The sequence below is a fragment of the Lemur catta genome, chromosome 7, assembly GCF_020740605.2.
Source record: "Lemur catta isolate mLemCat1 chromosome 7, mLemCat1.pri, whole genome shotgun sequence".
In the NCBI taxonomy this organism is placed as follows: domain Eukaryota; kingdom Metazoa; phylum Chordata; class Mammalia; order Primates; family Lemuridae; genus Lemur; species Lemur catta.
The window spans coordinates 97,141,152-97,167,729 of record NC_059134.1 but is presented as its reverse complement, the minus strand read 5'-3'; the positions used below and the strand labels follow the sequence as shown (position 1 = coordinate 97,167,729).

General features: G+C 40.0%; 3 protein-coding genes across 3 annotated transcripts; 2 read left to right on the top strand and 1 right to left on the bottom strand.

Moving 5' to 3' along the window:
* Positions 1 to 997, top strand: LOC123642141 (olfactory receptor 10Q1-like). The gene has a single exon (XM_045557052.1). It carries the CDS (start codon positions 47 to 49, stop codon positions 995 to 997), a length of 951 nt encoding a protein of 316 aa, XP_045413008.1. The 5' UTR covers positions 1 to 46.
* A 12,399-nt stretch (positions 998 to 13,396) lies between these two features.
* LOC123642718 (olfactory receptor 1S1) lies at positions 13,397 to 14,368 on the top strand. Its single transcript, XM_045558111.1, has one exon. It carries the CDS (start codon positions 13,430 to 13,432, stop codon positions 14,366 to 14,368), a length of 939 nt encoding a protein of 312 aa, XP_045414067.1. The 5' UTR covers positions 13,397 to 13,429.
* A 9,558-nt stretch (positions 14,369 to 23,926) lies between these two features.
* Positions 23,927 to 24,999, bottom strand: LOC123642716 (olfactory receptor 9Q2). The gene has a single exon (XM_045558110.1). It carries the CDS (start codon positions 24,947 to 24,949, stop codon positions 24,005 to 24,007), a length of 945 nt encoding a protein of 314 aa, XP_045414066.1. The 5' UTR covers positions 24,950 to 24,999; the 3' UTR covers positions 23,927 to 24,004.
* Between the last annotated feature and the right edge of the window lie 1,579 nt (positions 25,000 to 26,578).

Genomic DNA, 26,578 nt, shown 5'->3' with positions numbered 1-26,578 from the left:
CAGCCAATGAGGGCTCAGGGCCTCCTCCGCTGCTTCTGCAGAAGGCATGTTTGCCTGGAAACCTGTCCTCAACCACTCCGGCCCCACTGAGTTCGTGTTCCGTGTGTTCACCACCGTCCCTGAATTCCAGGCCCTTCTCTTCCTTCTCTTCCTCCTCCTCTACTTGATGGTCCTCTGTGGCAACACAGCCATCATCGGGGTGGTGTGCGCACACAGCTCCCTCCGCACCCCGATGTACTTCTTCCTGTCTAACCTGTCCTTTGTAGAGATCTGCTACACCACTGTCGTCGTGCCCTTGATGCTCTCCAACATTTTGGGGGCCCAGAAGCCCATTCCATTGGCTGGATGTGGAGCCCAAATGTTCTTCTTTGTCACCCTTGGCTGCACGGACTGTTTTCTCCTAGCAGTCATGGCATATGATCGCTATGTGGCCATCTGCCACCCGCTGCACTACACCGTCCTCGTGACCCAGAAGCTGTGCGTGCAGCTGGTGGCCGGCGCCCTGGGCCTGGCCCTCTTGCTGTCGCTGCAGCTCACCGCCTTAATCTTCACCCTGCCCTTCTGCGGGCACCGCCGCGAAATCAACCACTTCCTCTGCGACGTGCCTCCGGTCCTGCGCCTGGCCTGTGCTGACATCCGCGTGCACCAGGCCGTGCTCTACGTCGTCGGCGTCCTCGTGCTGACGGTCCCCTTCCTGCTTATCTGTGTCTCCTACGTGTTCATCACCTCTGCCATCCTGCGCATTCGCTGCGCCGAGGGCCGCCGCCGGGCCTTCTCCACCTGCTCCTCGCACCTCAGCGTGGTGCTGCTGCAGTACGGCTGCTGCGCCTTGGTCTACCTGCGCCCCCGGTCCAGCTCCTCGGCGGATGAGGACCGCCACATCGCGCTGGTCTACACTTTCGTCACTCCCTTACTCAACCCTTTGATTTACACCCTTAGGAACAAGGATGTCAAAGGCGCCCTGAAAAAGGTCATCAGTACCAAAGGGACATTTTAAGGTCTCTGAAGTTTAGGGAGATCGAAAGGCGTCGTTGAGCACCTGACAGCAGTGAAACTCTCCCATGCAAATGCTACATTTGCCTTTATTTCCTCACAATTTGGACTTTCATTAATTCCCTGTACCTGATACACTTAGTTGCTGCAGTTCACTCTCATTTTTTTAAGTTCTATGAAACCTTAAAACTCCAAAAAGTGGATAGGGACACTGTAGGCTGCTATTGTTCACTTAACCTGAAGTTAAAAAGGTTACTTTTCCTCTGAAGCAATATATGAACAAGAGATTTATTTTAAGGAATTGGCTCATGTGATTGTGGCGGTGATCTTGATTTTTCCTGAGGTTCTGTACCTTAAATACTATGATGTAAAGTTAGCAACTCTCAACTATTATCATGTGAAGTTAAAACGCTTTATGTTATATGATAAGGGGATATTTGATTGTTTTGGATATCAATATATGGCAAACCATAGCTTATTTAATGCATCAATGTCCTTCACTCCATGCATTCCCCTGGGGTCGCCTTCATTTTCTTTCATTCATGCCAGGAAGAGGACAGGAATTTGCACTCACTGACGAAACACCTACTACGTGCCAGCTGTGCTGGGGTACGGGGAACCACATGTGGTCTTGGTGGCAGCACCGCCTGCGTGAGCGCTCTGTGCTGGTGGCTCTCCCCCCAGTCTTTGCTGTTCCACCCGCCTCCCCACCTGCTAGGCCTTCACAATGGCTGCTGTTCACAGATCCACTCAGCAGGGGGCGCTAACGTCCCTCCCACCTCAGCACAGTCCTGCCGCACGACGGCTGTTAATCTTCACGTGCGTGTGTCCCACTCTAGATAAACCCTCAAGTGGAATCCACTTCCCCCTCTGGTGTTCACAGCAGACACCACGCTGCGCAACCTTCTCATTTACACCCTGAGGAACAAAGAGGTGCAGAGGGCTCCAGGGACAGTTCTTACCAGGAATTACCTCTCCCAGAACAGCTAGGGGAGGGGGCAACCCTTCATCAAAGAGTCTGGTTCTAGCCCACACGCTGATTTTAGTTAGCAACTACAGGAAGAAAGTGCAAGTGTCTGCCAGTGGGTATTTAAAAAAAAAAATTGACCTAAGAAATTGGCGTGAACTTCTTGGATGCCATATGGCTTAAGTTTACCAAAAGCCTTGAAAATGTTCTCCTATTTAATGTCATAATTCTTATTCTAAAAACATAACCTCGGAAAATTAATGGAGTCAAAACTGAAAATGTAAGTTTTTTTCTTACGTTAATAAATGAAAAGTGATTAAAATCTAATTTGCAACAATATTGGCTACAGAAATACAACAGATTTAAAAATCATATTTAAAATAATATTTAATAATAAAGGGTAATGTTTATTATTATGCCTATAAGTGATAAAATCAAGATTCAAACCTGTATTTGCCATAGGAGCCCAATTTTGTGAAAATATACATGCATAATGATCAATAGAAATGTACCAAAAAATTAAGATTTGTTATCTGTGATTTGTACAGTTATGAATATTTTTTAATTTTTGTCTTCATTTAGGTATTTTTCCATGTTTTCCAAAATAAAACTATGTTTCTCTTACAATAATTTCTAAAAGGAATCAGGTTCATGTAGCTTTTTTTGGCACATAATTCTCCCATGATCACAAAAATATGAAAAAATTGGGTCCACTTTTCATATTACCTAGATTACAACTTTTTTATTTTTTGGTTACTCTTTTTTCCCTTTAAAACTGCTTTTGATGCTTTTAATTTTCAAGCTGATTTCATGGGGATAAGGAGACGAACTACAAATTGTAACTTATTCTGTGAACAGTCATGCGTTTAACAATATATCCGAAATGCCTTTACTTCTAAGTACAATAGTCCCCTCTTATCCAAGGGCAATACCTTTCAAGACCCTCAGTGGATGGCCGAAACCACAGAAAGTGCCAAACCCTACATATACTATGTTTTTTCCCTATACATACATGTACATACTTACAATAAAATTTAATTTATAAATTAGGTACAGTAAGAAATTAACAAGAATACTTAATAATAAAATAGAACAATTATAACAATATACTGTAATAAAAATTATTTTGAATGTGGTCTCTCTCTTTCTCTCTCTCTCCCTCACTTTTTCCTCTTTCTCTCTCTCTCTCAAAGTACTTACCCTTCTTTTGATGATGAAAGATGATAAAATGCCTATGTGATGAGATGAGATGAGGTGAGTGACATAGGCATTGCGACGTGTTCAGCAATTTTGACCTTCTAATGATACAGGAGAAGGAGAATCATCTGCTTCAGGTGATCCTGGATCATTGAGCCATCATGATGCTGATGGTTGGATATCAGGAGCAAATGATGATGATACTAATAGGCAGGCAACGTATACAGCGTGGATACACTAGACAAAGGGATGATTCACGTCCCAGCCAGGACAGAGGAATGGCAAGAGATTTCATCATGTTCGGAACTGCATGTGATTTAATACTTATGAATTGTTTATTGCTGGAATTTTCCATTTAATATTTTTGGACTGCAGTTGCTTGTAGGTAACTGAAACTATGGAAATCAAATCCACAGATGGAGGTGGGGGGGGGTACTTTAAATGCTGAAGGAGAAGAATAAAACTCCCTGTTTAGTAAGTTCCTTATCAACCTATCCAAGCCAAGTCAGCACATGATGAATCAATTAATTGTACACACTCTGCTAGGCATGGTCTGGAATGCCAACAAAATGGAAGGTTGTTAAATGTTTTTCCATCCTTCCTTTCATTCTTTATTTAATATCACAAATCATACAGAAAATTAACTTAACTCAAAAAGAAAAGGGCAAAATGTTTCTCTGTCGAAGGCCCTAAAGGCTTGATTAATCCTGTGCATGTGAATTACTGGGCTCTCCTAGTTACCTTCCTGTACATATTCTAGGTGACTAGAATGATCTCCTCTTTCTCCTTTTTGTGTTCTTTTATTTTATTTATATTTTTAATTATTATGGGTACCTGTGATGTTTTGATACAGGCATTCAATGTGAATTAATCAAATCAGGTTAATTGGGGTATACATCACCTTAGGCATTTAACAGTTCTTTGTGTAAGGAACATTCCAATTTCACTCTTTTAGTTATTTTAAAGTATACCCTAACTTATTGTTGATTATAGTCACTTTGTTGTGCTATCAAATATTGTTCATTCTATCGATCTAACTGTATTTTTGAACACATTAACCATCTCCACTTTATCACCCCCTCCCTGCTACCCTTCCCAGCCTCTGGTAACCATCATTCTACTCTCTGTCTCTGTGAGATAATTTTTTTTAATATTTAGCTCCCATATATAAGTGAGAACATGCGAGGTTTGTCTTTCTTTTTTTTTTTTTTTTTTTTTGAGGTCTATCTTGTGCTTGGCTATCTGTGCTTGGCTTATTTCACTTCACATAATGTTCTACACGTCCATCCATGTTGTTTCAAATGGCAGGATTTCATTCTTTTTTGTGGCTGAATAATATTCTGTTGTGTATATGCCCCACATTTGCTGTATCCATTCATCCATTGATGGACACTTAGGTTGATTCCACATCTTGGCTATTGTGCATAGTGCTGCAATAAACATGAGAGTACAGATATCTTTTCGATATACTGAATTTCCATCCTTTGGATATATACCCAGCAATGAGATTTCTGGGCCATATGGTAGTTCTATTTTCAGTTTTTAGAGGAACTTCTGCACTGTTTTCCATAGTGGTTGCACTAATTTACATTTCCACCAACAGTGTATGAGGGTTCTCCTTTCTCCACATACTCGCCAGCATTCATTATTGCCTGTCTTTTTGACAAAAGCCATTTTAACTGGAGTGAGATGATATCTCATAGTTTTGATTTGCATTTCTCTGATGACTAATGATGTTGAGCATTTTTTCATATACCTGTTGGCCATTTGTATGTCTTCTTTTGAGAAAAGTCTATTCAGATCCTTTGCCCATTTTTAATTCGGATTATTTGAGTTTTTTCCTATCAAGTTGTTGGAGCTCCTTATATATTCCAGTTATTAATCCCTTGTCAGATGGGTAGTTTGCAAATATCTTCTCTCATTCTGTGAGTTTATTCTTCACCTTGTTGATTGTTTCCTTGACTATGTAGAAGTTTTTTAGCTTGATGTAATCCCATTTGTCCAATTTCAGTTTGGTTGCCTGTGCTTTGGAGGTATTATTCAAGAAGTCTTTGCTCAGACCAATGCCCTAAAGTGTTTCCCCAATTTTTTAATAGTTTTATAGTTTCAGGTCTAGATGTAAGTCTTTAATCCATTTTGATTTGATTTTTGTATATGGTGAGAGATAAAGGCCTAGTAATTCATTTTTCATATGGATATCCAGTTTTCCCAGCACCATTTATTGAACAGACTATCCTTTCCCCGGGACAGTATGGCACCTTTGTCAAAGATAGATTGACTATACATGTATGGATTTCTTTCTGGGTTCTCTGTTCTGTTCCATTGGTCTATGTATCTGTTTTTATGCCAGTACCATGCTGTTTTGGTTACTACAGCTCTGTAGTAGAATTTGAAGTCAGATAACGTGATTCTTCCAGTTTTGTTGTTTTTGCTCAGGATGGCTTTGGCTATTCTGGGTCTTCTGTGATTCCATATAAATTTTAGGATTCTATTTTTATTTCTATGAAGAATGTCATTGATATTTTGGTAGGGATTGCATTGAGTCTGTAGATTACTTTGGGTAGTATGAACATTTTTTTCATTTCAGCTTATTATGTTTAGGTTATGTATATTGCCCTTTTCCCTCACCCCCAGTCAGAGCTTCAGGCGTGTCCATCCCCCAGATGGTGCGTATCACACTCATTATGTATCTATATATCCATCCCCTCCTCCCCCCTTCCATCTGCCCAATGCCCAATAAATGTTATTCCTATATGTGCATTTAGGTGTTGATCAGTGAAACCAATTTGATGGTGAGTACATGTGTGCTTATTTTTCCATTCTTGGGATACTTCACTTAGTAGAATGGATTCCAGCTCTATCCAGAAAAATACAAGAGGTGCTATATCACCATTGTTTCTTATAGCTGAATAGTACTCCATGGTATATGTATACCACATTTTATCAATCCACTCATGTATTGATGGGCACTTGAGAATGGCCTTCATCAAAAAGTCCCAAAACAATAAATATGTTGCCATGGATGCAGAGAGATAGGAACACTCATACACTCTGGTGGGACTGCAAACTGTGCAACCTCTGTGGAAAGCAATATGGAGATACCTTAAACAGATCCATGTAGATCTACCATGCTTCATATCTGATGACATCCACTGTAATTAGTTAATTCATTCAATTATTTATTTTTATAACTAATTCATAAATTTAATAATAATTATTGGTTTATATATGTTTCTTTAACTCCAGTAGTAGAACATAAATGGCATAGATACCTTTCAAACTAATAAAAGGGGTAAAAGAAAATTAAACTCCATCAATCTAGCAATAGTCAAAAGTTTAGAAATATGAAATATTTTTCAAATGTACTAAATAGGAAACAAAAACCTAATATGTCAGTGACCCTACATATGTTATCGCTTAAATTCATTTGTCAAAAGATAGAAATGCTCAGATGATATGTTAAAATCAAGATATATGTTCATAACAGGAGACACACTTAAAGTACTTAAAGTAAATGGATGGACAGTCATAGATTCAAAGAAGTATTAATTTTTTAAAAAACTCAGTCTGACAATACATTAGTAGAATTCATAGTAACAATGTTAAATAGCATTAAGAAGACTATTTTATATTGATAAAAGTTACAATAAACCAACAATATGTTCATTATGATTAACTCTAGCATATCCATAACAACCAGGCAAGAACATTATTAACAAAAAGAAAATTAATAGCCAGTCTAACTTATTAATATAGATGCAAAAAATCTTACATAAATATTACTTATCTAAATTTGACAGTGTAGCAAATTAATACTACACTATGACCAAATTAGGTGTTTGAAGCACAGGCTGGTGTAACATTAGAAAGCCAATTAACGTAAGTAACTATATATTAAGAAATAAGAAAAACCTAATAATCTCAATAGATATTACAAAGACATTTGATGAAATTCAATATATAACTTAAATAAAATCAAATATCTTTTTAAAAATAGAATTCAAAATCTACCAGATATGCATATTATCCCTCCCTAAAATAGCCTTTAGCTGGAGATACTAGCCAACAAGATAAAATGAAAAACAAACAAGAAATAGAAATATTGAAAATGAAGACTGAAGTTATCATTTCACCTATGCTATTATTTTTCTCCTTGCAAAAATTTAAAAAATCAAATTTGGACTATTAAACTAATAAAAGAGTTTAGTAGGGCAACATGATAATAACAAACAAATTAAATAGTTTCCCTACACATCTCCAAACAAATTTACTTTAGCAAGAAACATCATAAAATACTCAAGGATAACTTAATAATATATACGTTAAAAATAAAAGAAAACTATGAAATGTCATTAAAACACAGAATATAAGAAGACTTGAATAAATAAAGGGAGAGACATTACATCTATGGGGGGAAATTCAAAATTGTGAAGGATTTTATCAAATTTCTGTATAGATCCAATTCTATTCCAATCTAAATCTTAATGAGATTTTATTTTAATTTTGTGAAGGTGACCCTAAAGTTTGTTTAGAAGATTAATTGCGCAACAATAGCCAAATGAATTTTTAAACAGGACAAAAATGGGTAGGATAGGTAAACAATATTACAATAAAGTTTATTATAAGCTGTAGGGTACAGGGACTAGAACTGAAAAATTGAAAAAAGGAAAAAAAGAGAATGTCTACAAATAGATCTACATATGAAAATTTAGTGTTTGATAAAAATAGCAGGTTCTACCAGTGGAAAATGTATGAATTATTCAATAAATAACACTGAATTCCAAGTGTATTTATGATCATAATATAAATGCATAGCTATAAAATTTCTAGAAGAAATCAAAGACAGAGCTATTATCATCTTGATATGATGGTGATCATTCCATGAATGATATCTACCTAATGGCCGCAAATAAAATGATTATGATCTCTGACTATATCAAAATAATTGTGGGAAAGACATAATTTTTAAAAACACCTAAATAATAAAAGTAAGAGAAAAATATATGTATCATCTATACATAACCAACAAAGGATTAACATCCATAATAAAAAATTGTTTACAAATCAATATAAAAGATAGTCTATATATTTTATAGAATAAAATAGTCAAAGGAGAAGAACAGGTAATCCACAGAAAATAAAATATTAATGAGCCATAAACATTAAAATATATACTCATAAGCCCACCAATAAGTAAATAAATTAGAATATTTTATAAATGTGATCATTTTTAGCCCATCAGACTGGAAAGTTAAACTGATTGTTTATATCTTAAATAGATAAATACATAGGGAACCAGAGGCTCACAGCTATTGGATTGTAAATTCAGTACATTTTTGGAGAGCAGTTTGGAAATATCTATTTAAAATTGAACTGTTCGTATCCTTTTGACCCAACAATATTACTTTTAAGTACCTATTCTACAGAAATATTTGCAGAAGTGCATAAAGATACATAGGACCATTTAAATTATCCATTTTTTGTCATTGGGCAGACTGGCCTTTAGTCAGTTTTATTACTGTTTTAAATTCTCCAGGACAATGTAACCCCTTTCTGCCTGCGCCTGGGATATTCTGCTCCTCCCACTCCTACCAAATCTTGGTATGTGCTATTATTGCTCACCAAGGCCAGGAAGATGTCCCAGATGCAGAGCACACAAAAGCAAGAACAATCTGAACCTTCTGGGCCTCTTTGTCTCTTCCTCTCACCGTGTAATGTTCCAAAATGTGACCTCTTAAGAATAATGTCCTCTGCTGAACTTCTGCCTTCCAAACTTTGCATAAGTGTTTCCTCTGGATAGCTCTTCCTGGAACCACACAAAAAAGAGGATGCTGAGGACAACAGTTTCCAACTTTAGCCAAGCTGGTATAATACAACCCAGCACAGCTAGATATGGATTTTTTCATCCCTATCTGCAGGCCTCTACCAGCACAGTCCAATGCATGCAGAATGCCTTACCCACCATCAATCCGACATCTCGCACAAATTGCCTGGAACCAAGAGACTCGTTTTAACCTACTGAAAAAGTGCAGCAATGAAGTAATGACCACAGAATTCACTGCCTTCCTACTCATTCCCTTTGCTAGATAGAATGATAGACTAATCTAATGTACACTAGTTCAGGTGCCAACTGGGGGACAACATCTTGTGGGTTGGGGTACTGCCCTCCTGGACAATGTACAATACAATAAAATGCACAGATTCAAGAGCCAATGTGTGATAGTGGGAGTGCCCCTCTCACTCTCACACCCAGTGTCCAATTTCTACAACTGGGGCTTCCTATTCCCAAACTTTGAGCCAGAGTGATTCTGAACTATGATGTAAAAACTGTGATGAGCAGTTGCCACAAGCACAACCCAGCACAGTCAGGGCAACTAAGCCTCCTAACCCCTTGGGGAAAAAAATGCTGGGTCCCAAAGACAGACAGCCAAGATCGGCCAAAGTGTGAGCTAAGTGTGAGGGACCCTAAAATGAGTGGTGAAGGAAGGAGGTGGAAAATATCCATCAGAACTTCACAGCCAGCTAGAGGAGTGAGGATTGTGACAAGTTTTGTGAACATTCTTTTAAAAAGTTTAGGGGATACAAGTGTTTTTTTTACATGGGTAAATTGTACTATGTTGAAGTTAGGACTTTTGGTGTACCCATCACCAGAATAGTGTACATTGTACCCAACAGGTATATTTTTGTCCTTCACCCGCTCCAACCCTCCCCTCTTCTTAGTTTCCAATGTCCATTACTGCTCTTTGTGGCCATACATGTCCTTCGTTCAGCTCCCATGTAGGTGAGAACATGTGGTATCTGTTTTTCCATTCCTGAGATACTTCACTTAGCATAATGGTCTCCAGTTCCACCCAAGTTGCTGCAAACAACACATTTCATTCCTTTCTCTTGCTGAGTAGTACTCCATGGTAACTATAAACCACTCACTGCCATGAGTACATATTCTTGCATACGTGTCATGAACACAATTAATTCATAGATTGTTTCCTGTTGAAGAGGGGGTGAGTGTTCTTGGTTTGGGTAAGAAACTGTACTATATTATTGCATACCTTCAAGCATTGGAAGAAGGGACATTAATTTTGGCTGTATCTACAGCTGTGCAGCCTCCCTTGCTCCTGTCCATTTCAGGGTCTGTTTCTCCAGTCTTCCCAGTGTACTGAGAACCGTTCAACTCAATATCATTTCAGTATGTTTCTTTTCAATATTAAAGACCACGAGTTTATGTCTTTAGTTTGCAATGAAGAGCCAGGAATGCTGAATCAATGGGTCCCCAATTTCTTTCCATTGCTGACATTCATTTGTGGCCTCTGCACCGGTTGAAGGGGCCACGGGTGATGGCATCTCTTTGGAGCCATAATCTCCAGTCAAGGAATACAACTCAATTCTCTCAGATATACTAACTGTTCCCCTCTACTGGGCACCAGAGAAGAAACAAAAGGAACTCAAAATCCCTACCACCCCACAGGATACATAAGACCCACACGGCCAACAACTCACTTGCCAGGAAGAGTGAAAACCAGCTGAGTTACAGATAGGAAATCACAAGTGGGAAGATCAGCTGAAAACAAAAGAGAGGAAAAAAGGCAGAGCTGCCTGTCTCTTCCCTATTTACCTCATCAAGATTGGGGTGTGAAAATTACTGTTTGTCTTGAGGAAAACACCTCAGGGACATCATCCCAAAGGGCTTAGAAGAAGCTAAATGCCCCATGTGAACCCAGCACCATGATTCTATTAACTCTGATGCTTGGGGGAAGAGTCCAATTTGGAAAAATATGTAAGAGCTGCTCTCAGTCCCCACCTGTTACCCTGCTAAGTACAAGGAAAACCACTGGCTTTAGATACCAGTAACATCCTCAGATGTTACTCTCATTCAGAGGTGAGCCTTTTCAGAATTTAGAACTGGTCTTGACCAGTGAAGCAGCCACAACAGGACTCAGAACAATTTGTGCAGGACTCCTGGTGAGTAGGAGAGAAAAGTCTCCTAAGATTTGAGATTGTCACTCGAAAACATACAATTCGTCTTTCTAGTCAAGGCCAAACCATTCAGGGCTTGGAAATCTCTGAGGCCAGTCTGTAGCTTGGGTGTACATGCCTCCAAGTCTTTGCTGAATTTTAGCTTTGCCAGGGAGTCTCCCTTCTGCGTGTGTTCCTCCTCTCTCTGATTTGTAAGGCAAGCTTCTCAGGACCAAAGAGACCTCAGAGCTTCTGCCCCAATCTCTATTGCTCTTCAGTTTTTGGGAATCCCAGAGGTGGAGGTTTACTGGGTTTTTGTTTTGTTTTGTTTTTGCTTTTTTTTTTTTTTTTTTGGCCTCCTCATAGAAAGAAAACCTTTGGAAGACAAGTGATTTTGGAGATAAGTAGAAGAGAAAGGGAAAAAATGAGAAGAAGACTGTATTAGGAAAGCAGACAGACAGGGACAAACACCTCTCAGCTTGCAAGCTGATATTCTTTCCATTAAGTCACAAGGAAAATCAAACTAGGTCTAATCTCTTTTTCCTGCTCCTAGGTGACACCTTGTGAAGTGATAGCTTTCTGTTCACTTAGGCTTTAAAAATGTTTTACTTTGGTACTGAACACTCATTTCCAGGTGTTAAAAAGCCAAGCCAAGCCCAATTTAAAACTTCAAATTCAGCATCCGGTTCAAAGCATGTGTCTTCCCTGTGGAGCTCAGGTCCAATGTGTGGCTAGGAATGTACAAGCGGGAAGGCGGGGGCATCCATTCCTCCTTTGTTCTTTAACCTCTCCTCCCCCAATCACACTGCTGCTGTCGTTGTTGTTGTTGTTGTCTTCCTTTCTTTTTCAGTTTCATAAGGTCAGGGAGGAAAAATGGCAATTGGAAAAAAAGGCAAAAGTGCTCAACTGCTAGGATACAAGCAGGCAATACCTTATGTGTAGCAGGCATGCTTTCTTTTAAGACCATTTTGGAGTTCTCCAGAGACCCCCTTTTAGAGACTGCTCCACGATGCAGATCCCTCTCACAGGCAATGAATTTTCTCCCTGATCTCTTTAAGATATGTCTTTAATAAGACAGCCACCCATGGTCTCTCACTGCCGTAGCCTCCGCTACCCCAGCAGGCTGTTGCCTGGTTGGAGGCCCAACAAGGTGGCTTGGGTCCAGTGACCCCCTCCCTGCAGCATCCACCTGGCCTGTAGGAAATTCACATATTGATGCCGTGCCATGGGTGAGAATGCAGGAGTGCCCTACTGACCACTGTCTTTCCCCCCTACCTCTGCCATCGTGGGCTGATCAGGTGAGCCTCCCCCCATTTAGAAGTGAGAGGCAAGCACAAACCTTTAGGTTCATACACATACCCTAAATTTCCTTGGTTCACCTAACATCTAGCCCCAAATGAAGTAAAATTCTGGCCATTCCTTCTTGCACTCCTTCTCCAAGATCAGTTCTTCTGGAGTACTTTAGCGAGAAGGAGTATCCACACAATGGTATACTCCCATAAGAATTCCTGTCAGTTCTTTTTACTCTCTCAAACTCTTCACTTCGATGACTCTCTAAATTTCTATCTTCTTAGATAAGGTGAACAGTGGAGAAGGTTTCGAGAGCAGTTTGTTCATTTTTAAGTAAGTCCTGAAGGAGTATCTAGCATCTTTAGAATATAGAGTACACCTCATCTATGATCCTCAGTTTGGAGGATTTAAACCACATCTGGATCTAACTGGAAAAATCACATTCAGAGCCCTGTTCGAGTTTAAAACATGCTCATTGAGAAATATCTATCACATTCCTGTCTTTTCTTTCTAAGGCATTTCCCATTTCTCTGCACTGCTGAGATGTTCCTTATTAAGTAGCCCTTCTACTTAATAAGTATAATAGAAGGAAGGCTGGGTGCAGTGGCTCATGCCTGTAATCCCAGCACTTTGGGAGATCGAGGCGGGAGGATTGCTTGAGGCCAGGAGTTCATGGCCAGCCTGGGCAATAAAGCGAGACCCCATCTCTACAAAAAAATTTAAAAATTAGCTGGGTGTGGTGGCACCAGCCTGTAGTCCTAGCTACTTGGGAGGCTAAGGCAGGAGGATTGCTCAAGCCCATAAATTTGAGGCTATAGTGAGCTGTGATTGTGCCACTGCACTCTGGCCTGGGTGACAGAATAAGACCTTGTCTCTAACAAGAACTAATAATAATAAGTAGAGAGAACTTCATTACCCTTTAGCCTAGAGGAAGTGCCCCACTGCAATGCCTGCAGCCAAATAGCACCATATTGAGTTTTCTGTGGGAGTTTGAAGACCTCGTGTTCCTTTCCTCAGATCAGTGGAAATATGCATCAAGGAAACCAAACTGCCATCTCTGAATTCATCCTCCTGGGACTCTCCAACCAGGCTGAGCAGCAGAATCTCCTCTTCGTGCTTTTCCTGTGTATGTACCTGGTCACTGTGATTGGGAATGGGCTCACCGTTCTGGCCATCAGCGTGGATTCGTCCCTTCACACCCCCATGTATCTCTTCCTCGCCAACCTATCTTTTGCTGATATTTCCTCTATTTCCAACTCAGTCCCCAAAATGCTGATTAATATTCAGACCAAGAGTCAATCCATCTCCTATGCGAGCTGCATCACGCAGATGTACTTTTCTATCGTGTTTGTCGTCATCGACAATTTCCTCCTGGGAGCCATGGCCTACGACCGCTTTGTGGCCATCTGCCACCCTCTGAGCTATATGACCATCATGCAGCCCAGGCTCTGCATTTTGCTCACAGTCATCCCCTGGGTCCTCAGTAACCTTATTGCTCTGACACACACCCTTCTGCTCGTTCCACTGCTCTTCTGTGACAGCAACACTCTCCCTCACTTCTTCTGCGACTTGGCCCCTCTGCTGAAACTGTCCTGCTCAGACACAAGGATCAATGAGCTTGTGTTATTTGTTGTGGGCTCATCAGTTATCACCTTCCCCTTTGCCCTCATCTTATTTTCCTATGTCTGCATCATCAGAGCTGTCCTGAGAATCTCATCCACAGAGGGAAAGAGGAAAGCCTTCTCCACCTGCGGCTCTCACCTGACGGTTGTATTACTCTTCTATGGGACCATTGTCGGGGTTTACTTCTTCCCCTCATCTACTCACCCTGAGGACACAGATAAGATCGGTGCAGTACTATTTACTGTGGTGACACCCATGTTGAACCCCTTCATCTACACCCTGAGGAACAAGGACATGAAAGGTGCCCTGAGAAAGCTCATCAATAGAAAAAGTTCTTCCGTTTGATGCCCTGGGCATCGGCATAACTAGCTAGATGATTCACCCAGAGTTTGTGGCATCTTTTGATGAACTTGCAGGTATTTGCCTCTTATTCCAACCTCTGGGGGGTTGGGGCTTTTCCAGCTCTGGCCTTGGAAACAAGACCCCCTTACTCCCACAGTAAGTCACAATAGTAACGCACATCCTTAGAGAGTAGATTGGTGATTACCAGAGGCCAGAAAGGGTAGAGAGGAGGGAGGATTGAAGAGAGGTTGACTAATAGGTACAAAAATACAGTTTTATAGAAGAAGCAAGACCTAGTGTTTGATAAATCAGTATGGTGACCATAGTAAAAATAGTCTATTGTACATCTCAAAATTGCTAGAAGAGAATAATTCAAATGTTCCCAGCATAAAGAAAAAATAAATATTTCAGGTAATGGATATCCCAATTATCCTAATTTAACCATTACATATTATATGAATGTATCAAAAATATGACATGTGCCCCCCCAAATATTTACATCTATTATGTATCAGTAAAAAATAAAATAAAAATAAAATTAATTAATTGTAAAATAACATACATCTTAATTACAATCTATGTTACTACAAACTTTGGTACAAATTGTTTTTAATTTAGACAATAACAGGTGCATATTGTGCTTACAGTCTAGCTTTTGCAGCTTTGAAGACAGTTATTTCTAATCCTTTATTCAATCTGTATTTCTTTAGGTCAGCTTTTTTCAAAGTTTGTTTTGCCAAGGTACTATTCAGTGAGATGTTCAATGATTGTAAAAATGAAGATTTCAATATTCAAATAACTTGGGGAAACCCTGAGTTAAATGAAGCAAAATGTATTAACGAGACAACTTCTCAGAGCTTTCAATATTGTGTAACATTTCCCAAAACTAAACTTATTCAATCATACACAACCTGATTTGTCACAGAGTGTTTCAGGGGACTCTGTTGTACAGAATATATTTTGGGAAATATGACTCCAGGTGACTTCCTTTATTTCAACAGAAAACCATAGAGCACATGTATGCAAGCTATCTGTTATAGTCTTGACTCTGTCCACAGGCAGCGATGAAGACTTTGGACATCTAAGATCGCCTTCCTAAGTTTGTTTTCTAATCTCCAAAATAAGGCCATTGGTCTAGACCAGTCATTTCCAGCTAGGGTTGTACATCAGAATTACTTGGAGAAAATTCCAAAATTCACACCTGCAATGCCTTCTCTGCTTGACCAGCTGCAGTGGCCTTGGCAATCAACGTCATGAAATATGCCCAGAATCAATCACCACACAGCATGCATGATGACAGTACAGTTCAGGGCTCATGACTCCCAGACACACTTTTAAATATCCCAGTCATTCCACACTTAGAGTGAGCATGTCAAGAGAGTGCTGAGTGGACGTGGGCCACCTCAGTTAGGGAAACTTCAGCTCTAGGGTTCCTTACTTAGTCTTCGCCCCCTCGGGGATGTGTGGCTAGTACCCATTTTCTGGTGTAGCTGCATCTCAGCACATATAGGTTAGTCATCAATTATAGAGGTTAGCTGCAAGGAGAATTTGACCTAGGTTCAAACCCTCAGGCTTCCCTGAGGCTGAACAAAAAGGCTACCAAACAGGTTTAACTGCTTTCCTCTCAAACCCCACACTGGATCCACTAACCCAGCTTCTCCAATGAGAGAATCACACACTTGTGTGTTGATGACCTGGTGACCCTGATGTGCTAAAGAATCACTGATCCACATGAACTCTGAGTCTCACTCCAGCTCTGAGATTCTGTGACTCTGGATGCCTTCCAGTTGATGGAGAAGTCTTTCACACATTTGACTTATACTCTGTAGCTACCCAGAAAAGTGTTCTTTTTCCCTTTTCAAATCCTCTTTTTAATTATTTCTAGTTTTGGAGCAAGCTATCACCAGTTATTCAGTCTAATTTCTCTAATAATTGTAGCATAGTGTAGAAAAAAAGATCTGATCCTAAATGTTGGCTTTTCCACAAACTGTGATCCCCTTGTGTGATCTAAGGGAAGTTATCTAAGGGTTGAAACTCATCTTCCTCAGCTGTAAATGGGAATAATAATCCCAACATCCCAAAGCTATCTGAGGCTAAATGAACACGTATATTAAACGACAACCATAATGCCTAATATAGACACTCAAAGTGTTACTTTTTTTTAACTGCTCACTCTCCTGGCTTCCAACTTCATTCTACCTGCCCTGCCAAACTAGGTTTTATTTGTCCCCAGTCTAAACTGACTTCCACTTTTCTCTAAACTTAGAATCATCCAATCTCTTTAAGAGGAAATGTATAATCAGCCACCTGCGTTCCTCCATGGTGTCTCAAACTCGTATGCTTCGTTTGAGTTTTCATTATGAATGTAAAACCCACCTGCTTTTGTACGCACTACCAAACAAGCCTCGTAATCGTCCTGCCTTCCCCAAGTACCTCAATGTCCACCCTGCTCCATCCGTAGCTCCAACATAGAACATCACAAAGCTCTGCTTTCATTATTCCAAATGGAGCAGGAGAAAGAGTCCTAGATTTATAATCAAGAGACCTGGAGTCTGGCCCAACTCTGCAGCTAACTCACTGTGTGACAAGCCGCATTACTAATCTCAGTTTCTTTTTCTGTAATATAGCAGTTGTTCTAATATGAACAAAAAAGGTTTTATAACAGCATGTATTAGAAAAAAATTATATAAAATAGAATATGCAAAAAGAGATACGTGAGAGTCAACAAAATATTAAGTGGTTGTGGCAGATTGTATTTCCCAAAAATGACCACAATAATTTTCATACCACGTGCTCTTGAAGAACTCTGTCACTTCCCTATCAAGAGATGGAGTCTATGTCCTTCCCCCTTGAGCCCAGCCTTGGGGACTACTTTACTAATACAGTACCCCAGAAGTTTTGTTGATATTTTTCTGGGACTGTCTCAGAAGAGCCAATGCAGCTTTGCTTTGGACTGAATGTTTGTGCCCCCGCCCCCACAAATTCATATGTTGAAATCCTAACCCCCAACATGATGGTGGTAGGAGGTGGGGCCTTCGCAAGATGAAATAGGTCATGAGGGTGGATCCCACATGAATCATTAGTGCTTTTATCTAAGAGACCTCAGAGAGCTCTCTACCCATTTCTGCCATGTGAGGGTACAACAAGAAATTGGCAGTCTACAACCCAGAAGAGGGCCCTCATCAGAAACTGACCATGCTGGCTGGCACCCTGATCTCAGACTTCCAGCCTTCAAAACTGTGAAGAATGAATGTTTGTTGTTTAAGCTGCCCAATAAATGGTGATCTGTTGTAGCAGCCCAGACAGATTAGAACAAGCTTTTTCTCTGTCTCTGTCTCTCTCTCTCTTTCTCTCTAGGCAAGCACCTCTGAAGGCCTGTGTTGCCATGGAAGAAGTCTGACTACCCTGAAGCCACCATGCTGAAGAGACCATACGAAGAGACCACATAGAATTAGAGAGAGATGCCCGAGGAGCCCCAGCTATTCAGCCTACAAGTCTTTGAGTCTCCTTAGCCAGTCACTCAACATATGAGTGAGTGAGCTTGCAGGTGATTCTGGCCTCAGCCCTGACTGCAAACACATGATCTTCCAAGTGAAAACTGCCTCACTGAGCCCAGTCAACCTCTTGAACCTGAGGGACAACAATAAGCCAATTGTTATTGTTTTAAGTCCCTACAATTTGGAGTGGTTTGTTACACAGCAATATATTAATATAACCAGAATGGAGCTTTTGTTTGGGTCGTGGGATAGAATGATTCATATTACGTCCTGTATTGCCTTAACAGTTTACAATGACTGTCATTATAGGGAGGGGAAAAGAAGCTTTTTTTAATTTTACGGAAAATAAACGGCCTTGCCTATTAAACCATCATGTTTAACATGGTACCAGAATCTTCCCAGTTACATAAACATCAGTTGGGTGGATCTGTAACTTTCCCCTCTTTATTCTGGTTACATCTAGCTCATATTTGAGAGGGTAGGAGCCATCAGGATTACAACCAGGCTGTTTGGTTTAAATTGGTCCCCATTCCTGTGGAACCATCCTGGCCATGTCTTACCTCTGGCTTAAGGGTTCCACAGGAGGCTGGAAGGTATAGCTCCATCTGCAGTGAGTAACAGGAAGCTTGATTTGGCCAGAAATAGACTTGTATGCAAAGTGGGAGTTTGCCTGAGAAAGCGATTTAGGATGAGGGCTGGGACACAGAAGACAACTGAATAAGAAAATAAAGAGTCAAAAACTTCTACAAAGACTTTAGCAAGTCTTCACAAAGGAAATGCATAAATGTATACCTAGATACTTTTATTTCCCTGAATTATTTTCCAATTTGTCTTTTTCATCAAACATCTATTCAGAAATTTCTATTAATATTTACTAGGCTGTGAATCTAGCCCTGGCACTAAAAGAATGAATAATTTATAGTCCATGACCTCAAATTAAAGAGAGGAAATGACTTAAAAATAATTTTACATGATTTTTAAGCCTTGATAAGGAAAGTCAATGTTTGGTCAATAATTAACATTATTAGATTAAGAAAGCGTAAAGATTTTGTGCAAAGCACAGTCAACTGAATTTTGTGCTATTTTCGTTCTTTTGTATTAGCCATATCTGAGAAAAGCCAATTTGTGGTTTTTTGAATAAATTAACAGAAACCTCTGCCATCTAGTCGTAGCTAACACGAATGCAACAGGAGTGCCTAGAAAGACCAAAAACATCTATATGTTGGGTAGAAATGACTTGTAAAACCTAATGTATAAAGGGTATAAAGGTATTCACTTATTTATTCACTACATTTTTTTTAGTACCTAGTGAAAAGGCAGTGTCATTGGCTCACTTCATAGTACATAAGACAGATAATGAACATACAAGTAAATATGTGATTGATATAATACAAGGTAGTAAGAAGGACTATCATGAGAAGGAAAGTGGGGATGGGGACAGACAATGATACAGGGTGGAGTGAATCATTTAGGTAGGGAGGTTCAGGAGTTGGGGAAGGAATCTCTTGGGTATTTGGACAGAAAACTGAATAAAATAAGGGACTGACCCATGCAAAGACCTAGGGACACATTCCAAGAAAACAGAAGAGCAGGCTGAAAGATTCTTACGTGGGAATAGGTTTGACGCTTTCAAGGGATAGCATGTGGATAGGACTAGTGCAGAGTGAGTGGGGAGAGGGGAAGTAGACACAGTCATGGAGGTAGTTAGGAACCCATGTAGGCGGAGGCCATGGTAAAGAATTTTATTTTATCTAAATAAAATAAGTATTTAAAGTCATGGCACTGGATAAAATTACGTAAGGAGTTAACTACAGAGAGAGAATAAGGTCTACGTTGAAGCCCTGGGGGACTCTAATACTTAAGAAACAGAATAAAGTAGTATCCAGGAAGACAAAGGAAGAATGTGAAAATTTTTCCAAGAAAAAGGAGGGAGCAACTGTTTCAAATACTGCAAGAGCCAAACCGTTACTCCTGAAATCCTACATTCTGGCCTGCTCTGTTCAGCCCATGCAGCTATCATTCCTAACTGTCTCTCAGGCAGTCCTGCATCCTCAGCATTGAAATGAAAATGAAACTACCTCCTTCAGAACATATTTTTCAGAACATGAAAAAAATCTCAAATTTCTCTTTCTTCCACTTGCATATGTCCCTCTATATATATTCTCCTTTTAACAGAGGATTTTAAATGACTCAGAACTACAAACCTCTTTTAAAATTGGCATACAGATTTAGGCAATACCATCTGTGACATTTTTAACCACCCAGAAGTGATCAGGACTATCTTGTACTTACTTTGATAATAAAAAGTATAATACCCTATGACCTAGAGTAGTTTATCCCAGAAACATGAGAATGGTTTAACAGTCCCAAAGCAAATAATGTTACTCATCATATTAATAAACAAAAATAAAACTAAATGATATCTCAGTAGATGCAGAAAATCTTTTGACAAAATCCAAAATCCATTCCTGATTTTTAAAAAAAAAATCTCGACAAACTAGGAATCAAAGGGAGCTTAACCTGATAAAGAACATCTATGAAAAATCTATGTAAAGTATGGTGAAAAACTGAAAGTTTTCTCTAAAATCAAGAACAGTATAGGAAGTTATACTATTCAGCATTGTATTGGAGGTTCTATCCAGTGCAATAAGGTGAGAAAAAGAACCAAAGCTAGTCAAACTAGAAAAGAAGAAATAAAACTGTTATTCATAGACAACATGGAGTCAAACTAAGTGTCTGTCAATGTATAAAGAAAATGTGGGACATATACACAATGGAATATTATTCAGTCATAAAAGTGAATGAAATCCTTTCATTTGCAACAACATGGATGCAAGTGAAGAACATTACGTTAAGTGAAAAAAGCCAAGTGCAGAAAGACAAATCTCACACATCCTAATTCATATGTGGGAGCTAAATATTAAAACAATTGATCTCATCGAGACAGAGTAGAATGGTGGTCACCAGAGGCTGGGAAGGGAAGCAGAGGATGGGGAGGACAAAGTGGGGATGGTTAATGGGTGCAAAAATATAGTTATATAATTAGATAGAATGAACAGTATTTGATAGCACAACAAAGTGACTATAGTCAACAATAAGTTAGGGTTTACTTTAAAATAACTAAAAGAGTGGAATTGGAGTGTTCCTAACACAAAGAAATGATAAATCCTTGAGGTGATGGATACCCCAAATACACTGATTTGATTATTATTCATTGTATGCCTGTAACCAACATCACATGTACCCTATAAATATATACAACTATTATATACTCATAATAAATAAAAATTTAAAATTTTTTAAAATATAGATATGACAAAGTTTATGGGAGACTGTGCATATATTATACGCAAATACTACATCATTTTGTTTTTATATAATATATTATATTAGTTAGCTACTTCTTTTTTTTTATTTCAGCATATTATGGGGGTACAAAAGTTTAGGTTATGTATATTGCCCTTGGCCCCCCTCTCCCCCCAAATCAGAGCTTCAAGCGTGTCCATCCCCTAGACAGTGTGCATCGCACTCATTATGTATGTATACACCCATCCCCTCCCCCCACACATCTGCCCAACACCCGATTAATGTTATTCCTAAATGTGCTCTTAGGTGATGATCAGACTACACTATTTTTTATCAGGGACTTGAGCATCCACAGATTTTGGTATCCACAGGAGTTCCTGGTACAAATCCCCTGTGGATACCAAGGCATGATGGTATATACATACAATGGAATATTATTCAACCTTAAAAACGAAGGAAACCCTGCCATATGCAACCACATAGAAGAACCTTGAGAACATTATGCTAAGTAAAATAAGCCAGTCACAGAAGGACAAATACTGCATGATTCCACTTATATGAAGTATCTAAAATAGTCAAACCCATAGAAGCAGACAGAATGGTGGTTGCTAGGGGGAGGGGACGGGGGAAACCGGGAGTTGTCCAATGGGTATAAAGTTTCACTTATGCAAGATGAATAAATTCTAGAGATCTGTTCTAGAGTATTATGCTTATAGTTAACTATACCATACTTAACTCTTAAAATTGTAAGAGGGCAAGTCTCAAGTTATCTGTTTTTACCATAATTCAAAAATAGACTGGCCATGCCAAGTGTTGGCAAGTATTTGGAGGAACTGGAACTCTCATGCACTGTTGGCACTATTCGTGGGAATGTGAAGTGATACAACCACTTTGGAAAACCGTTTGGCAGTTTCCTAAAATGTTAAACGTGTCTACCGTACTATCCAACCATTCCACTCTTAGGTATTACCTAAGAAAACTGAAAATATATATCCATACAAAGGTTTTTCATGAATGTTCAAAGCAGATTTATTTATAATAGCCAAAAACTGGAAACAACCCAAATGCCCATAAACAGATGAATGAATAAACAAACATAGTAGCCATACAGTGTAGCAATACTCAGCAATAATAAGGAATAAATTATTGATATACCCAACAATGTTAATGATTCTCAAAATAATTATACTAAGTGAAAGAAGTCAGACATGATGCCATTTACATAAAATATATATGAAATTCTAAGAAATGCAAACTAATGTATGATGATAAAAAGCAGACCAGTGGTTGCCTGGGGGTATGGAGGTGGAGGTAGGAGAAAGTACAGTGGGGTAACGAAACTTAGGGGGTGATGTGCATGTTCCTTATCTTGGATGTTGGTGATGGTTTCATGAGTGTATTCACATCAAAATCTATCAAATTGTACACTTTAAATAGGTACAGTTTATTGCATGTGAAACCCCAATAAAGCTATTTTTTTAAGGTCTTAACAAATTAGAAGGGATTTCAGACATATCCTCTGAGTAATATCTTAGGGTGATAGATATAACAAAGGTAAGAAATTATATATATATATATATACATATGTAACTTACAATTTGATATTTTTAAATGCTATTAAATAGTAATTATTTAATCTGCACACTTCACCTTCTCATGCACAACCACACACACACACACACACACACACACACACATACACACACACTATACAACACTAGAACATAAGGGCTATAAAGTGAATGTTGCTGACTGTCATCTACCTTCACAGATTGAACTTTTGCCTTTTCTTCATCAGATAAAAGGCAAAAGAAAAGTTCAATAACAATAAATTCCCAGTTGAGTTCTTATATGCAGGAGGTGGTAGATGACAGCTAGAGACTGTGTGTGACACATAAGTGCTCAGACCTCAAGGAGGAAGCCCCACTCCACCACTTGCTTGCCAACCTTGAGAAAAATCACTGAATCTCTCTGAGACTGAAGTGCCTCATCTACCTACAAAGCAGAGATAATAATAGAACATGCCTCATGGGGATGTCCAGCAAATTAAATCAATTCCTAAAGCAAACTTATGGTAATTCCTGGGAGGTAATAAGGCCTAATAAATGTTAGCTGCTATTATTATTATTTCCACAATTTTTCTTATTATTAAATGTTATTTAAAACCCACAGAAAGAATAAGAAGGCAAACAAAGAAAAAGAATAAATGATGAGCTTTGGAAAATCCCTTTGGTTCAAAACAGCAGTTGCATTTGCAGATAGCTTCATAATTAATTTTCCTGGTATTTTTGCTTTACTTAACCAAGTATTTGTTGTGCCAACCAATGTGCTTGGGTTCAGTAGAGACAACTGAATAAGACAGAGGTGATTCCTGTCCATCCATGCCTTTTATCTTCAAAACTATAGTTCTATTAAGTAGGTAAATGTACTTGGCAGATAAGATAACTGAGAACTGAAGAAGTTGAAACTTAAAGATAGATTCATTCATTTATTCAATAAGTGTTTACTGAGTGTCTCTCATGTGCTAGGTGCTTTGCTAGGCACTGGGCATACACAAATGAAGCTCACAGATAAAATGCTTGCTGTCGTGCTCTTTATGTTCTAGTTGTGAGGATTAGACAATATTGAACACATATGTCAATTAGACATATTGAACATCCAGTATATCAGATGGTGCTAAGCATTACATAGAATAATACATCAGAAAGGAGGGGTGGAGAGTTTAGGTGCGATTTTAAGTAGAGTTGTCCAAGAAAGCCTCCCCAAGAAGGAGATATTTGAGGAAAGACAGAAAGGACAGAGAAACTGAGGAATGATGTATTTCACAGGGATCCATCTAAGGCCTTCTAGAAGCCCTTGATCTGCTCAGGGACTTCACGACAGCCTGCTTTACCTCCTTATTCCTCAGGCTGTAGATGAGGGGATTCAGCATTGGGGTCACCACCGTGTAGAGCACAGACACCACTCGGTCTCCCTCCGAGGACCAGCCCGAGTTATCCCGCAGGTACATGAAGATGAGGGTGCCAAAGAAGAGAGCGACGGCAGCGAGGTGGGAGGCGCAGGTGGAGAAGGTCTTGGCGCGGCCTCCAGCCGAGCGGATCTGCGTGGCGGCCACAGCCATGAACAGGTAGGACACCAAGATCACCAGGATACAAGCAGGCATGACAGAAACGGCAAACACAATAATCACCACCTCTTGGGTGAAGCTGTCCCCACAAGTGAGTTTCAGCAGAGGAGGGAGGTCACAGAAGATGAAGTTGATCTCATTGTTTCCGCAAAAGGAGAGAGTGAAGGCCGTGACCGTTCGAACTAAGGCGCTGGAAAAGCCAGCACCGTAAGCCCCAACTACTAAGCCCAAGCGGGCCTTCTCCGTCATGATGGTGACATAAAGCAGGGGCTGGCACACGGCCACGTAGCGGTCGTAGGCCATGATTGCCAGGAGGTAGCAGTCAATGGAAGCAAAGAAGGTGAAGAGGAAGAACTGAGCTGCACAGCGCGCTCGGGAGATGACCGCGCCGTGTTCCCACAGCACAGCCAGCATCTGAGGGACGATGGCGGAGGAGTAGCAGACGTCCACCAGGGAGAGGTGGCTGAGGAAGAAGTACATCGGGGTATGGAGCCTGCGGTCTTTGCGGATCAGGATGATCATCCCTGCGTTCCCCAGCAGAGTGGCAAGATAGAGGCTCAAAAACACCAGGAAGAGAGGAAGCCCCCACTCAGGATGCTCAGTGAAAGCAATAAGGAAGAATTCAGTCACTGGGGTATAATTCCTCGCTGCCATCCATGCAGCAGTGCACCTGGGGGGTTCAGACAAGAGCCAGATCCAAGGACCCCTCAAGAGAAGTTCAAGTGATTTCAAGTAACAGAGCCTTACAGTGTCTGACATGTAGGTACTCGACTTCAACAAACTTTGCAGCCTAAGGTAGATATAGACAATACAGAGCTCACCATGATATACAATAAAAAGTGATGAATGCTTCTATCACAGAAGGAACAGAAAACAAGTGGCTTCCTGACTTACAAGTCAGCTCTTGTATTTGCAACTCTGTCCCCAATTAGCTGTTTGATTCTACACAAGGCACTTAACCTCTCTGAACCTCAATTTCCTCCTCTGCCAAAAGGGAACCATAATATCTGCCCTGCTTGTGAGATAAGGTTAATGCATAGGTTAAAACAGATGCAAAAGCGCATTGGAACTCTAAAAGCACTCCCCATACAGAAAGTGGCTATTTAAATTTTTAAACGAACGTTTTAAGGAAAGAAAATTTATATTCCATCAACAAAAGAGTATGAGCCCAAAAAAGTCCATTAACAATCAGTAATGGGCTCTGCTTGTAGGAATATTTCTATTCTCAGGCTAACGACATGCATGTTTAACAAACAGCTGTTATCCATATTAGAGTTGGCTGGCTTTTTAAGGGTGTACACACACACGCGCAGAAACATACACTAGCATTAACCTTGGAATCAAAAGAGCAAACATGAGCTCCTTTAGGCACCTAACAAAGCTCCATAAGCATTGTTTGGTTGTTCTCAAAGTCCCTAATGAACGCAGGAGTTTGACTAAAAAAACAACAAAACAAAAAACAGCATCCAAATTTGAAACAGGAAGCAGAAATATTTCTGCAGTCTAGTGTTGCCTGAGTGCTGTTGGAGGAATCTGGGTTAATGGATCTGGGAGTCCTTAGGAGAGTTCTAGAACAAGGCTGTAAAGAAGGGCTTTGATAGTATCTGAGCTCCTGATGCACCAGCACTGAGGCCAATACCGAGTTGACCCATTAGGGATAATAACAAAGAAAAGAAAGTAGATCTGGAAGCCATGAGCTGGGCGTGAACCACCCTAACCTGAATCCCACTTTGCTTGTGCCCTCCTCTTTCGTTTAGTGTTTTCCCGGCCTGTGACCTGCCAATCCAGAGGACATCTCAGTTCTAGTTCACTCACACTACATGCGTGAACCTGGGCAAGTCATTTTTCTTCTCTGGGCTTCAATTACCTTGTCTTTGTTCCTTTTCAATAAACAACAATGCAGCATGTATCCATAACCATACCAAGCTGGTTGATATGGGGTCACTTCTAGTACCTCTGCGTCTTATTCTCACTTCTAGTAGTCTCTGTCCTCCCCACCCACAGTGACAAAGCAATACATCCCTGGCACTAGAGCTTCCTGAGATTTTTTTCAGGCTCAGCCTGAGATAATAGGGGACCAGCGTCTCTCTCTCCCTGAGCTCCCGATTTAGCACTGGACTTCGCTGGTGGTGCATCTTATACTCACTGCCCCAGCATATGCCCTAATTGGTTCCCCAGGGGACTTCCCAGGGGGAGTTGATTTATCTTCATGTGACTTCCTAACAAGGGATCTAACATCCTTGAAGGTTTCTCTTTAATTTCAAACATCCAAGGCCCCATCCC

Coding starts and splice junctions, on each gene's coding strand:
- LOC123642141 (XM_045557052.1), top strand. CDS start 47: ATGTTTGCCTGGAAACCTGTCCTCAACCACTCCGGCCCCACTGAGTTC.
- LOC123642718 (XM_045558111.1), top strand. CDS start 13,430: ATGCATCAAGGAAACCAAACTGCCATCTCTGAATTCATCCTCCTGGGA.
- LOC123642716 (XM_045558110.1), bottom strand. CDS start 24,949: ATGGCAGCGAGGAATTATACCCCAGTGACTGAATTCTTCCTTATTGCT.